The 12,011-nt window shown below is 43.3% G+C and overlaps 1 protein-coding gene across 3 annotated transcripts in view; it reads right to left on the bottom strand.

The window, feature by feature from the left end:
• The window catches only part of roraa (RAR-related orphan receptor A, paralog a), a 179,069-nt gene that overhangs the window by 43,590 nt on the left and 123,468 nt on the right, over positions 1-12,011 (bottom strand). Inside the window, exon 1 of one of the 3 annotated variants that reach the window (XM_023280605.3) lies at positions 1,282-1,439. The exons of the other annotated variants lie outside the window; for them this stretch is intronic. Within the exon in view, the coding sequence (XP_023136373.1) occupies positions 1,282-1,312 (31 nt within the window). The 5' untranslated portion in view covers positions 1,313-1,439. Of the gene's footprint in view, positions 1-1,281; positions 1,440-12,011 lie in introns of those variants that run through there. 3 annotated transcript variants of the gene reach the window in all.

The following is a 12,011-nucleotide window of genomic DNA, read 5'->3' as shown; positions in this document are numbered from 1 at the left end:
GTTTTCTCTTGATAGTAATAAGATGAAAAGCAAACATGTTAATTTATTTTTAGGAAAAAGGGAAGAAAGAAAAGCAGCACTTATCAAATCAAATTATGAGTAGATCTACTTTTCATTTGACACAGAATGGCAGCTGCATGTGCCTCGTGGTTCTGGCAGGATATCTGATTGTATCGTGGGTGCATTTGAGCACATGTTTGAATTTTTACTCTATGGAAGAATGCATTCATAAGTGCGAAATAAACACGATTATGTGCGTGTGTGTGTGTGTGTGTGCAGGCATGCGCGAGACAAGTGTGTAGCCTGCTGTATGTCTGACTGCACTTTCAGTATCTGTCTGCACGGACGTGTGTGTGTGTGTGTGAGTGTGAGTGTGTGTGCGCGCACATGGACGCCTGTATGATGGAGAGGGGGAGGAGGAGGTGGAGGAGCTGGGATTAAAGCCCACCAGATCAACATCACAGCGACTGGGAGGACCCAGTCCTGCTCTCATGGCCACACATGTAAACCCGACTACCCCAAAAAAATAGGTCAGTGGAACACAACACACGCACAGATATATATATACACACACACACACACACACACACACACACACACACACACACACACACACACACACACACACACAGACGAACGCATGCACCGGTATCAACTCAAAGAATCACAGTCTGCCAGTCGCGCCAGTTGCCTTGTCGCCCGTCTGCGACCCACGTTCAGCGCTGCCACACACATCTTTCTGCGGCACAGACACGTCCTCTGGACTGGAACAACAGGATTAAGAACGGGACAGAAAGGAATAGCGACAGGACCCCCCCTTTCTCTGCCTGCCTGCCTCGCATGCTCCCTCACATCCATGCCAAAAACAAAAAACAAAAAAAAAAAAACTTCTGCTCTGGAGCTCAGGAGCTGCTCCTGTCAGGAGATGTCCAAAGCGCATGGTGTCCACAGTGAGAAAACACACTGTAGTTCATGATCAAAATGTAAAACACTAGAAATATTAATATGAATCTAGCTCAGCCTCTTTTCTGAGTTAAAAAATTAATTCTATCCATGCGCGTAAAGATGGATAACACAAAATTCACTTGGACACAATCAGACGCACTGTATTACTGTATTTCCTCCCTCCCTCTCTCCCTCCCTCCCTCCCTCTCTCTCTCGCTGTCACACTCATGCCTTGCAAATGAAATGCAAAGAGTTGGCAGGCTATGAATAGCGTAGCCCCGTACTTCCCTACTTGTTACTCTGGCTGCGGGATCGGCATGCATTTCGCGCTCTTACCTTTCATAGCTGAAATCACAAAATACATCATTAAGCTTCGCGTCCATAAGAGAAGAACTATCACCAGCGCAAAGCCCTCCACTGCTGTCTCAGCAGCAGCTGGCCAGCACAGCTCTGTCTCTCAGCCTCCGAGCATGACCACACCAGAATCCATGTGACTGTGACATCAGTGCTCATGTCTGACTGCTCCCCACCCACCAGCCTTTGATTGGCACAGCGTGCAGCCAGTAGGGGCGCTGAGAGCTCAGGCAGGGAAGCTGGCCCTCTTCCCACTGATTGCAGTCACAGTCTTGTATACCGGCTTGCTAGACACAGCACACTCTTAACTATCTTCTGTGGCTTATCTTTTTTTTTCTTAGTGCAAGGATAAAGTCAGGAACCAGCTCTTGCAGGCTGCATTTTTTTCTTGCTGTGCACCTATTTGCTCTAAAAAAAAAAAATGTCAAGGGTAAGAAAAAAAGTCAAAAAAAAAGGTTATAGTGAACGATAAAAACGGGAAAGAAACAACATAAAGATGCTAAAATAAGCAAGCAGGGAGAAGAGGATCTGTAATTTCTCTGTGGTTCAAAGATAGAGCGCTCCACTCCTCCTCCTCCTCCCTGTCTGTAGATATGAGTGATCAGTGTGAGGCCAGATGTCTGCGAGCAGCGGTGGGCCCTTTGCAGAGAGAAGATGAGTGGAGCCTCAGCATCGTCTCCTGACCTCTCAGAGGACCCATGTGCCCCTCTCTCCCCCTCCCTCTCCCTCCCCCTGCGCCTCCGCCCGGCTCTCACATGCTCTTTCTGACAGGTGAAGAAGGGGAGATAGTGACGGAAGGGTTTGGATGATCCCCTCCACCCCACAGCGACCAGGCGATGAGTTTCTTCCCTATCACTTCTGCCTCTTCCTCCTCCTGCGCCTCCTCACTCTCGCCCCCTGCTTTCCATTCCGGTCTCTACCTCCTCTCTGCCTCTCCCTCCCTCCCTCCCTCCCTCCCTCCTCTCCTCACTCATCCTCTCTCATATGATAATCTGTTCTGACTCCTAACCAGCTGCCTCTCTCTGATACAATATTCTGGTTTTAGTGCAATCCAGCCTTGGCCAATAACCATTTGGCATTTCCACGAATAAGCTGGTGCTCATATCATCTCGTCTCAAGACAAACATCACACAGCTTCGCTCGCAGACGCTGCAATATTTTAAATCGGAAAACGAAAACACTGCTTTATTTTTTTTTTTTTTTTTTTTTTTTACACTGTCCATGTTTCACTTTTGGAAATTTGGATTTAGGAGGCTCATTTTACATTCCCTACACAGTTGCTTGGCTTTAATAACCCTGCAGCACTGAATGTTTGCCACAGAACTATGACTCCTCCACAGGGCAACATTTTCATATTAATGAAGTAATTGTAACAGGCTTTTTGATTGTTTATTTATGATGTGTTGTACTTTAAATATCTGTATTCATTTAGAGTCTTCTGTTGTGTTCTATTCATTGAATAAAGCCACATATAAAATGGAAATGAGGACTCAGCAGCTTGCAACATAAATCTTCCCATGGCAATGTTTCATTAGGACCTCTATGATCCATTAGAGTCACTAAACACATTAACTCAGGTTGTGTCAACATTGGTCTCATATTGCACACTGTCTAATGAACAAAATATCATTCAGAGCCTGATAGAATCAAATGGAGCGTGCCTGAGATACAAACTAGACGCAGACAGGCCACGGTAAACGATTCACAACAATGTGATGTAAGAGACGGTGCAGACATCTCAATTTTCATGATGGCGTCTCCCCACAAGATCTTCAAAGTTCACCAGATGAGTCAGGGCCGAGGCCCACGCAGGAACATGTTTAACTGCCACTATCAGTAGTTGTCTGCTGCATCAGTGTTTCTAGAAGTGAGCAGGGCTCTTCACACTGTGGCTTCACACCGGGGTACGGCAAAGGAGAAGGAAAAAAACAAACAAGACAGGATAGCACGGGTGGAATCTGTTGGCAGGTTATCTAAAAACATCTGGAAGGAGGATAACAGCCATATTACAATCAGGGCATCAGGAGAGAAGGAAGTTGCATGCTGTCTGCAGTTTTCACCTACAGTGTATGTGTGGAAAATAGCTTTTGAGAGTTTCTTACAAGTCAGGATGATGATAAAAATCACTCAGTGGCTACTTCTAAAAAAACACCTAAGGAAATATTCCAAAATGTCACATTAAACCACATGCGGTCACACGTACGAAAAGATCTATTCTTTAAATATAAATAAAGTAGTTTGCTACATAGCCACTGAACTGTATGGTTTAATTAAGGTCTCACTGCACTCTGACTTGTCTCTTTCAACACTCCCATGATCCAAATTACAAAAAAAACACATACTACTTTGAACAATAGCAATAGCCCCTACAAAAGCTGTCGACAGCGTGCTCTGTGGATTATCCAGAGTAAAGGTGACAGGACTGTTGCTCTGTCCTTTCAGCTAGTCAACAAATATAGTGCCTCCAACTTTATATAATTGTATTTAAAAGCCCAGGCTTCCCAAGGGACAAATGTTTCCTGCAAAGCTGCTTCATTTGCTCTTGATCACACTCTTTCTTGACTGCTCACATTACCAGTGACAGCATGCCAATATGCTGCTGATATTTGTTCATTAGGGCATTGATTTAGCCACAAAGGGACTGATAGTCAACTGTCTGTGCGTATTAAATCAGTGATGTGGAGACATCGATAGAATCGTTTTAGTCAATAACATCTTTACATGCCGCAGTACAAAACAGAAATTCTGATGGTGAAGTTACAGCGTTCCCGTCAGCACGCTGTGGGTACAGATGCTGATCTGAAGCGGATACTAAACACTAAATTTCTGCAGTTAGACGGACCGAGTCATGTGTCTCACACTCCTCGTGGATTAATTCAAGCAAATGCATTTACTATAAACAAGCCCTGTGAAATGAAATTCAATTGAGATGTGGTACAGAACATCCACTGGTGTCCCCAGAGGAGAGGAGGGGACGAGACCTGATAATGGCCTCATTAGCAGTCTGTCAGTAGCCATTCCATGCACAGACTCACCACGCAGCTGATCCACGTTAACTCTTACAACTCTGGACTGGCCTTTTTTAACCGCAGACCTGTAGTCTGCACGCTGTTGCACTCCACGGCCTTTGACCCCACAAGATAAACACTTCCTCATTCTGTGTCCCAATCTCACTGTGAAGTGTTTCAGAAAGCCGAGGCTTATATTCCACCACAGAGCCACCTGGGTGTTTGGAACTGCACCACCAGCCTCAAGCAGCGGTAGAATTAACAAGCTCCAACAGGCACTCCATGAAAACAATACAGATCAATTTAATATAGATGCCAGGGAGTGGAGGGCATAATATTAGAACCATAACAGCACCGGCCCACACCACACAATCATAAACCAATTTAGGGCCATTCTAGGCAATTTCCTGGGGGCTTCCACTTGTGGGAAGACTTCAATAAATCACACAGACAACAAAGGAAATATCTATTTCAGTGAAAATAGAGGACACTATTGGGTTATGTCCAGAGGACTGCGGAGGGTTGCATTTAAAGACAAGTTTAAGTAAGAGCAGTGAGAGTTTAAAAACACACTACATGCCGCTGCTGTGCCGGTATTTTATGGTAGGGTATGTGTAGCTACAGGAAATGCTGTTAACTCATTACGACTAATGGATTTTCCATGGAGCCGCGCAATGTGTCTCGTCTAGCGAGGTAGCAGCTGTAGGTAAGCGTTGTGCTTTTTAAAATTTTTATAGTTACACTCAGATCAGATGACTCCAGATTAATGACTGTATACACTGCCCTTCATCCTTTATATGCACAGCAGCCCCGGGGCTAGATCAGCACCAGCCTCTGTCTGTCTGTCTGTCTGTCGCTGAACACACATACACACAGACACAATATTTATAGAATAGTGGGGTCAAAAGGAAGAGACATGAAAGCGTATCATTCCTACATAGGTGAAGTGTACACCTGTCATCTGTCATGTAATCAGAATCAACAACACAGTACTTATAGTGAATGGTTGACAAGGCTACAGCCTTTTGTTTTACTGCCACGATTATTTATAGATTGAAATTTAAATATTTTTTATGAGCAAACGTAAAAATACAAGGCCCTGGTATTTCCAAATCTATTGAATCATCATATTTTGTCAAAGAAAAAAATATACTGCGTACTGTGTCATATTTGCAGCAAAGCCAAAGTATTCTCTATTGACTGACCACATAATTTAAAGCAGACTTGCATGTCTGCTCCACATTAACTAATTCTTTGCAGGTATGACTGAGGTGGTGACAGGAGGCTGTGAACAATAAGATAAGCACCAAACTATTTCAACTGAAAACAAATGTCCTCAGCTGCTTTTTAATCACTAATTTGTCGAGTGGCAGTTTGTTTTCTTGCTGTTATTTTTCTGCAAAACATAAGTCAAAAGTCATTCCACTTCAGCAAAAGTGTTTATAATTTGCTCGCTGGAACTCGATGCTCAGTTAGTGGATGCAACCTTGAAAAAAAAATGCACTTCATAGACAAAGTTTTTTTTTTTTTTTTTTTTTTTTTAAAAAAGGCTGTTATATTTAACTAACTGGAATAAATCTGTTTCTTTGGTTTATCAGCTGAAAAGGCAGAGGTAAAGAGAGCTCATCATCACTGCTGGAGTGCTATCATATATCTCTCAGAACAATTTTTCAATAGATCAATAGAAATCAGATTTAACAATGAATTGCACTGCATCTCTTTTGTGTGAGGCTGCCCTTGGGGACAGAAAGGAAAGGGATAGGAGGATAGACAGAGAAGGAGCGAAAGGGAACGAGAAGAGGAGATTATCGCAGGCATGGCAGCCTGTGTGAGAGGCTTAGCTTGGCTAGGCAGGGAGGTGGAACCCTGTGAATTCTAATGAACTGGCAAGACTCCCCCAAAACCAGCTCCATCTCCATGGCAGGAGGACGATAGGAGGGAAGGAGGAGGTGATTAGGAAGGCGCAGCCCCTCCACGGCAAACCAAACAGAGCAGGTCATTTTCCCTGTGATAATTATGGCTATAACCAGGCATGAGGGATTGGTAATGGACCTGCTTATTCTTCATGCCCTGCAAAGGCAACCACTGAGCCTGTCAAGGGGAAAAAGCATGATGATGTGTCTTTTTTTTCTGTTAGTAGGGTGACTCTGGTAAGGGTTGCAATGGCTGTTGAAAAGGGCAGCAGGGGAACTTGGCCTTTGAGGGAGAAGTTAACGAATGAACTTCATTATTGAGGAGCATACCAGGGAGACCCCCTGGAGTGTGTGATGTATTACCTAGCGTCAAACTTACACACTCCCCCAACATCACCAGTATAGTCCGACATCGGCTCCGGGGGGGAGGTAGGCGTGTAAACTAAAATAGTTTAACCTTCTGGCTTAAGGCTCAGAGAAAAGAAGACAACCGAGAAACAAACCTGATGTACAAGATTTGCATCAAAAAAAGTTGTTTTCAGAATAAAAAAAAAATTGGCGAAGCGTCTACACGCTCGGTCTTTTCTCTGATTTTGGGCTGAACAATTTCATAGTTATTCTAACTCCTGAAACACCAAAGTGAATAATGAGATGGTGCCTTTTCTGGTGACTGCTCAGTGTAGAAAATCCTCCGAAGAAAACAGTTTTAGCTTAAACTAACACATAGTTAATGTTCGCTCTGTGACTTCAGGTAATGCGGTTGGTCCAGTGAGGCATTCCAGATCAACGTAATGTAGATTACTCTCATTTATTTTAAAAAAAGCAGCTCTGTTCAAGCATGAAAGTAACTTTTCCAAAGTTCTATGTGCTTTATAAAAAAAAAAAAAAAACAAGCAACCCACCGGTGGGACTAATGTTTTCCTCAAGATTGAGGGAGATCTTCAGGCTATGCGTGATGTGCACCACTTAGCCTTCCCCCTTCCCCTCTTCCACCGGGCCTGGATGGAGTTTCTCTATGGTGGACGGGACGAAGGATCTCTTTACTGCGCGCACTCTCAACACTTTTACTCTTGACTTATGAGGATGCCATGGGTGCAGGGGAGTGATTCATCACTGGATGTGTTCCTCTTGCACCCTCACACATTAGTAATGTGGTCCGCCGAGGAGGAGTCCTGTCATCAGTCTGTACCTGGACCCTCTGAACAAGGTAGGTCAACAGGAGGCAGCAGCGGCTGGCCCACTTTTAGTCTTTCACAGCACCTTTAAGTTTCCTCCAGCTCTGCCACAGCTGAGCCTGACGGACACTCTGAGACCAGTTTGGTCAAGGGGAGACACTGCCTTCGTAGTGTAAGCGCTGTGCTCATTGTATCTATTGACTCAGTGAACCTTGTCCTCCATGCACAGTGGGCCAAACTAAATTTGGTGAGAGGTGAAAGTGAGGGGGAAATAGTATCTTCCTTCAAAATTTTACAGTCTACAAACACAAAAAAGTGGGAAAACAAACAAGATATGAGTCATAGTTTGGATGAAAAGTTCCCAGACTTATCCATCTGAAACTGCCTGAGGGAATTTCATCACAAGACTCCCTAGTCTTCTGTAATACAGCCGCAACAACATAACACATGATTGTCTGTTCTTTCACAAAATACAGAGCCACTTTAAGTCAGCATAAGCCTTTGACCTTAACATTGCAGGTAATGCACATTTAAATACCTACCTCAGTATTCATGTTTGTCATTTTACTTGTGAAGATTAGGTGTAAAAAGGCTATTTGAAACCAAAACACAGGATTAAGGGATAATGCTGCTCTGTGTCTTGTGAGTCGACCTTGATTCTGTAATCCAGCACAATACTGGAGAACAGCATATTTCTCGCTCTTGTACATTCAATACTCTCACTGTAGAACAGCTCACTCTGATGTAATGGCACAAGGATAATGGCACCATGCTGAAAGAGAAAATAATCTGAATTAAGCGGAACTTCATTGTACTATCTGTGTAATAGAACTGGAAATAGTATTACAAGATTTGCACAAAGAAAAATATTATTGACAGCACTTTTATATTGATTAGATATGAAAGGAGGCTACATGAAAGCAAGAGCCGACAACGGGGCTACTGGTAAGAGAGGAGAAAAAATAGAAATGGAAAAAAAATTGTTTTGAGTTACGCATACCTGCATTTTAATGATCACAGTGAGAAATGAACTTGATCTTTAAAGTGAACCAACCTGCAGTCAACCACAGTGCTATTAAGGGCCGTGCCACTTAATCAGAGGGGACACCAATTTAGCAAAGCGCTAACTATGCAGGAGGGACCCTCTGTGGCATCAAACACATTATAGAGCACTGTGTCACCTGACTCCCACGTAGCTACGAACCGTATACATGTTCTCCTGTCTTCTCCCAATCTGCTTTATTTCCCTGACTTCATATCTCCTTACCTGTTTTTTTTTTCTTCCTTTCCCTTCACCGTACCGCAGACACAGTAGAATGAAAACCTGCCTTTGATGTCTGGGATCCTATAATGCTGAGCAGTAGAAATCCGCATGCCTGTTATCTGCAGAATCTTAATGATGACGGCTAACTTCACAATGGGTTAACCGCATCCCTCTGTTCTCACACTGCACACCCACAGAAACACAAATTAATAGCAACGCGGAAAAAACAGCATTTCTCTAATAAAGCAGATTCAACAAAATGGGCACAATGCGATCAGCACAAATGTCAATGTATAATATCACCGAAAGCTTTTGTGAGCACGTCTGCTTTCTTCTTTGTGTATGTAACTTCTGTTTCTACTTTAGTTTCTGAACAGAGTGGCATCATATGATCCTCACTTCAAATTATCTAATTCAGCCTCAGCACACATTTGATCAGTATGCAGTTTGTTGTGTTTTGTCCCAACATATTTTTTTTCTTTGATGCACTGTGATGATTATTATTGATCTTCAAATAGTGCATACACCGTAAGACGTTTCAAATGAATTATATTGCCGAGGACACCTTGCTCATTATTCAACAACATTCCAAGAATTAATTTATACATAAATTTTGCTCATTTTTATTTGTGCATAATATTGTAGAGCTTCCATATCATAAAAATGCACAATGGAATAACTGAGACGACAAATGCATTGATTTTGAACCACTCCAGTTTTGTATAATTTGTCTCAAAAGACCATTAATTTCTGAAACAAAGGAACCTGATGATGGCACAAGGACATATAATTATGGACCCCATCTTAAAGCTTCCCCATCAGCATCAGTCAGGATCATATCTGGAGGAGCTCCATGACCTCCGCCTCTGTCGCCCTCATGAATCAAACCTTTCATTACATGCTGACACTCTTGTCCTGTGCCGAATGTGTGTACACCATGGGAAAGTGATGAGGCATCGGAAACCTGATGAGAGATGGATAACCCGCGCTCGTGCAAAGGCTGACCGACTGTGTGCGGCGGCGAGCGCGAGGCCAGCCGTGCCCTCCCAGCCGTGCCAACTGCTTCGCCTGGCAGCAGCCACCATCTCAGCGCAGCCCTCGCTCCCTGGCCCCTTCCACCTGAGGCGGCCGACAGCCGGCATAAGAGAAATCGCCCGCAGCAGATGGGGCCGCTTACTTTGGCTGGCCCATCCGAGCATTGTGTCCTTGTCACATGTCACTTACTCTTGTTTTCTGGTCTGACAACGCTTCAAGACAGGGCCTTTCAGTTTTGCATGAGACACAAAAGGGAAAGGGTGAGGAAAAGCTGACGAGGTCTCTCTTCACTCCGGCTCAAATTCTCTGAAAGAGCCGGCACCAAGAGAAGAACCAGATTAAGCGCCAACAAAAGCGGAGCACCCACAAAAACCTGTCTTGCACCCCTACGGCTCCCCTCACGACTCTCCGCCTTATAAAACACCCTGGGCCCCTAGAAGGTGATAAAAAGAAGAGTCCTTACCCACAGAAACTTATGCAAAGAAAGTGCATGTACAAAGGCCATTTGCAATTTTACAAAATGGCAGACATAATGCTTTTACTGAAAAATGAGGACCTGCCATATTGAGTTGGAGAGGAAAAGACATGGCAGGAGAGGAAAAATAGAGAAAAATCACGTTGGCCTGGTTTACGACAAATAGATAGCTCTATTGATTTCCCTTTTACAGTGGCTGTCCATCCCTCACTGTTGTGATTACACTGACCTACTTCAGAAAAAAAAAAAATAGCCGTCTATTATAGATTAAACCAAAATGTCCAAAAAGAAAATACTGCTTTTGTGGAACAAACAAATAGAGTACGATGAAACATAACCTAGAGTACAGCCGGAGAAAAAGATTGTGTCAATTTAAGCATTCAATGTTGCTCTGGGAGAAGAGGAAACAATCGGTTCTAGTACCATGCTGAGAATCAAATAACTTTCCACAGAAAGTGCGGCTGTGCGTAGTGGGGCCCTGCATCGTCAATTACAGTTTTAACAAAAATCCAACAACATTAAAATGATTGCAATAAAAAAAAAAAATGCTCAGCTTAAGTTTAAACATCAGAATGGCACATTTTTACAAACTTGGAGCAATATTTGGTAAGAACAACAGAGTAAAATGTATTTGATGATAATCTACTGTACAGAACGTGGTGCTGCACTGTTTTTGTTTTTTTTTGTTACTGTAACACTACAGCACAATGTTGTATGTTTTGTGCTGATGATTCCTTTGTGTCTGTGTGTATTGCTGTGTGTGTGTGTGTGTGTGTGTGTGTGTGTGTGTGTGTGTGTGTGTGTGCTCGTCCTGCTCCGCTATGTCTGTGCTGTGCGTCTCACTAGACTATCTCTCGGCATGTAGCTCAGGGGACTCTGGCTGGCTGATCTTCATTATCAGCCCTAGCTTAACAATGTACTGGATGCACTTCCCACATGAGTGCAACTAACAAATCCCCACAGAGCTGAATCAAGGCAACAATGTGATGAAATACCTTCAAACAACCACTGAGCATGGAACACTGAGCTATGCAGAGACAACTCACACTGCCCCGGGCGATTCCACAGGAGTGCGCCTGTTGCCAAGCAAAATTAGACAGCAACTGGGACATATTATTCTCCTAAATTGGCAATGTACAGCACTATTAAGGACCATAAATCTCATGTTTGATTAACTGCAAATACCTCAAGTCACACAGCCAATGCATTAACATTCTACAGCGCAGACATCCCAGCAGGATCCGCCATGTCATTTAATAGTAAAGGAGATGCTTTCCAACAGTAAAAGCTGTCATTGTGACATGTTAACACACAGAGCATTATTGGGATTAATAAGGCTGTTTCAAAAACATGTACCAGAATACTTTTAATAGTGTTCTGTAAAGAAAAAAAAAATGCACAAAAGCAAGAAGTCTAAAAACTCTAGCTTTATGACTTTGAGTGTGCCGCAGTGAGTGATAAAATTTCACTCCAACTCTGCTCTCTGCATTTCTGAGGCAGTACAGAAGAATCTAAATCATCTGGTTCCTTTAAAACAGATTGGCTGTACTATTAGTATGTGAGTGCACATAACTGACGAGAGAAACTCAATACAAGCTGCTAGCAAATAAATGAAGATGCAGGGCAAGAAGGCCATGTTTCTCAATCAGTGTAAGAGGTCTGTCACTACAATGGAGATAAATACAGGGTGGAAAAAAAGTGGGACTCTCGAAAATGCATCTGTAGACTGAAGGGAAGAAACTTCGTCTGTCTCCTTTTCTCTTTTTCCCGGAGTTACATTTGTACTACTGCCTCCCTCTGGCCACTCTATTCCCAATCTAAAACCAGACACACATTACACAC

Source organism: Amphiprion ocellaris, chromosome 3 (assembly GCF_022539595.1).
Source record: "Amphiprion ocellaris isolate individual 3 ecotype Okinawa chromosome 3, ASM2253959v1, whole genome shotgun sequence".
In the NCBI taxonomy this organism is placed as follows: Eukaryota; Metazoa; Chordata; class Actinopteri; family Pomacentridae; genus Amphiprion; species Amphiprion ocellaris.
The sequence above is the reverse complement of the archived record's forward strand: the minus strand, read 5'-3'. Positions and strand labels throughout refer to the sequence as shown.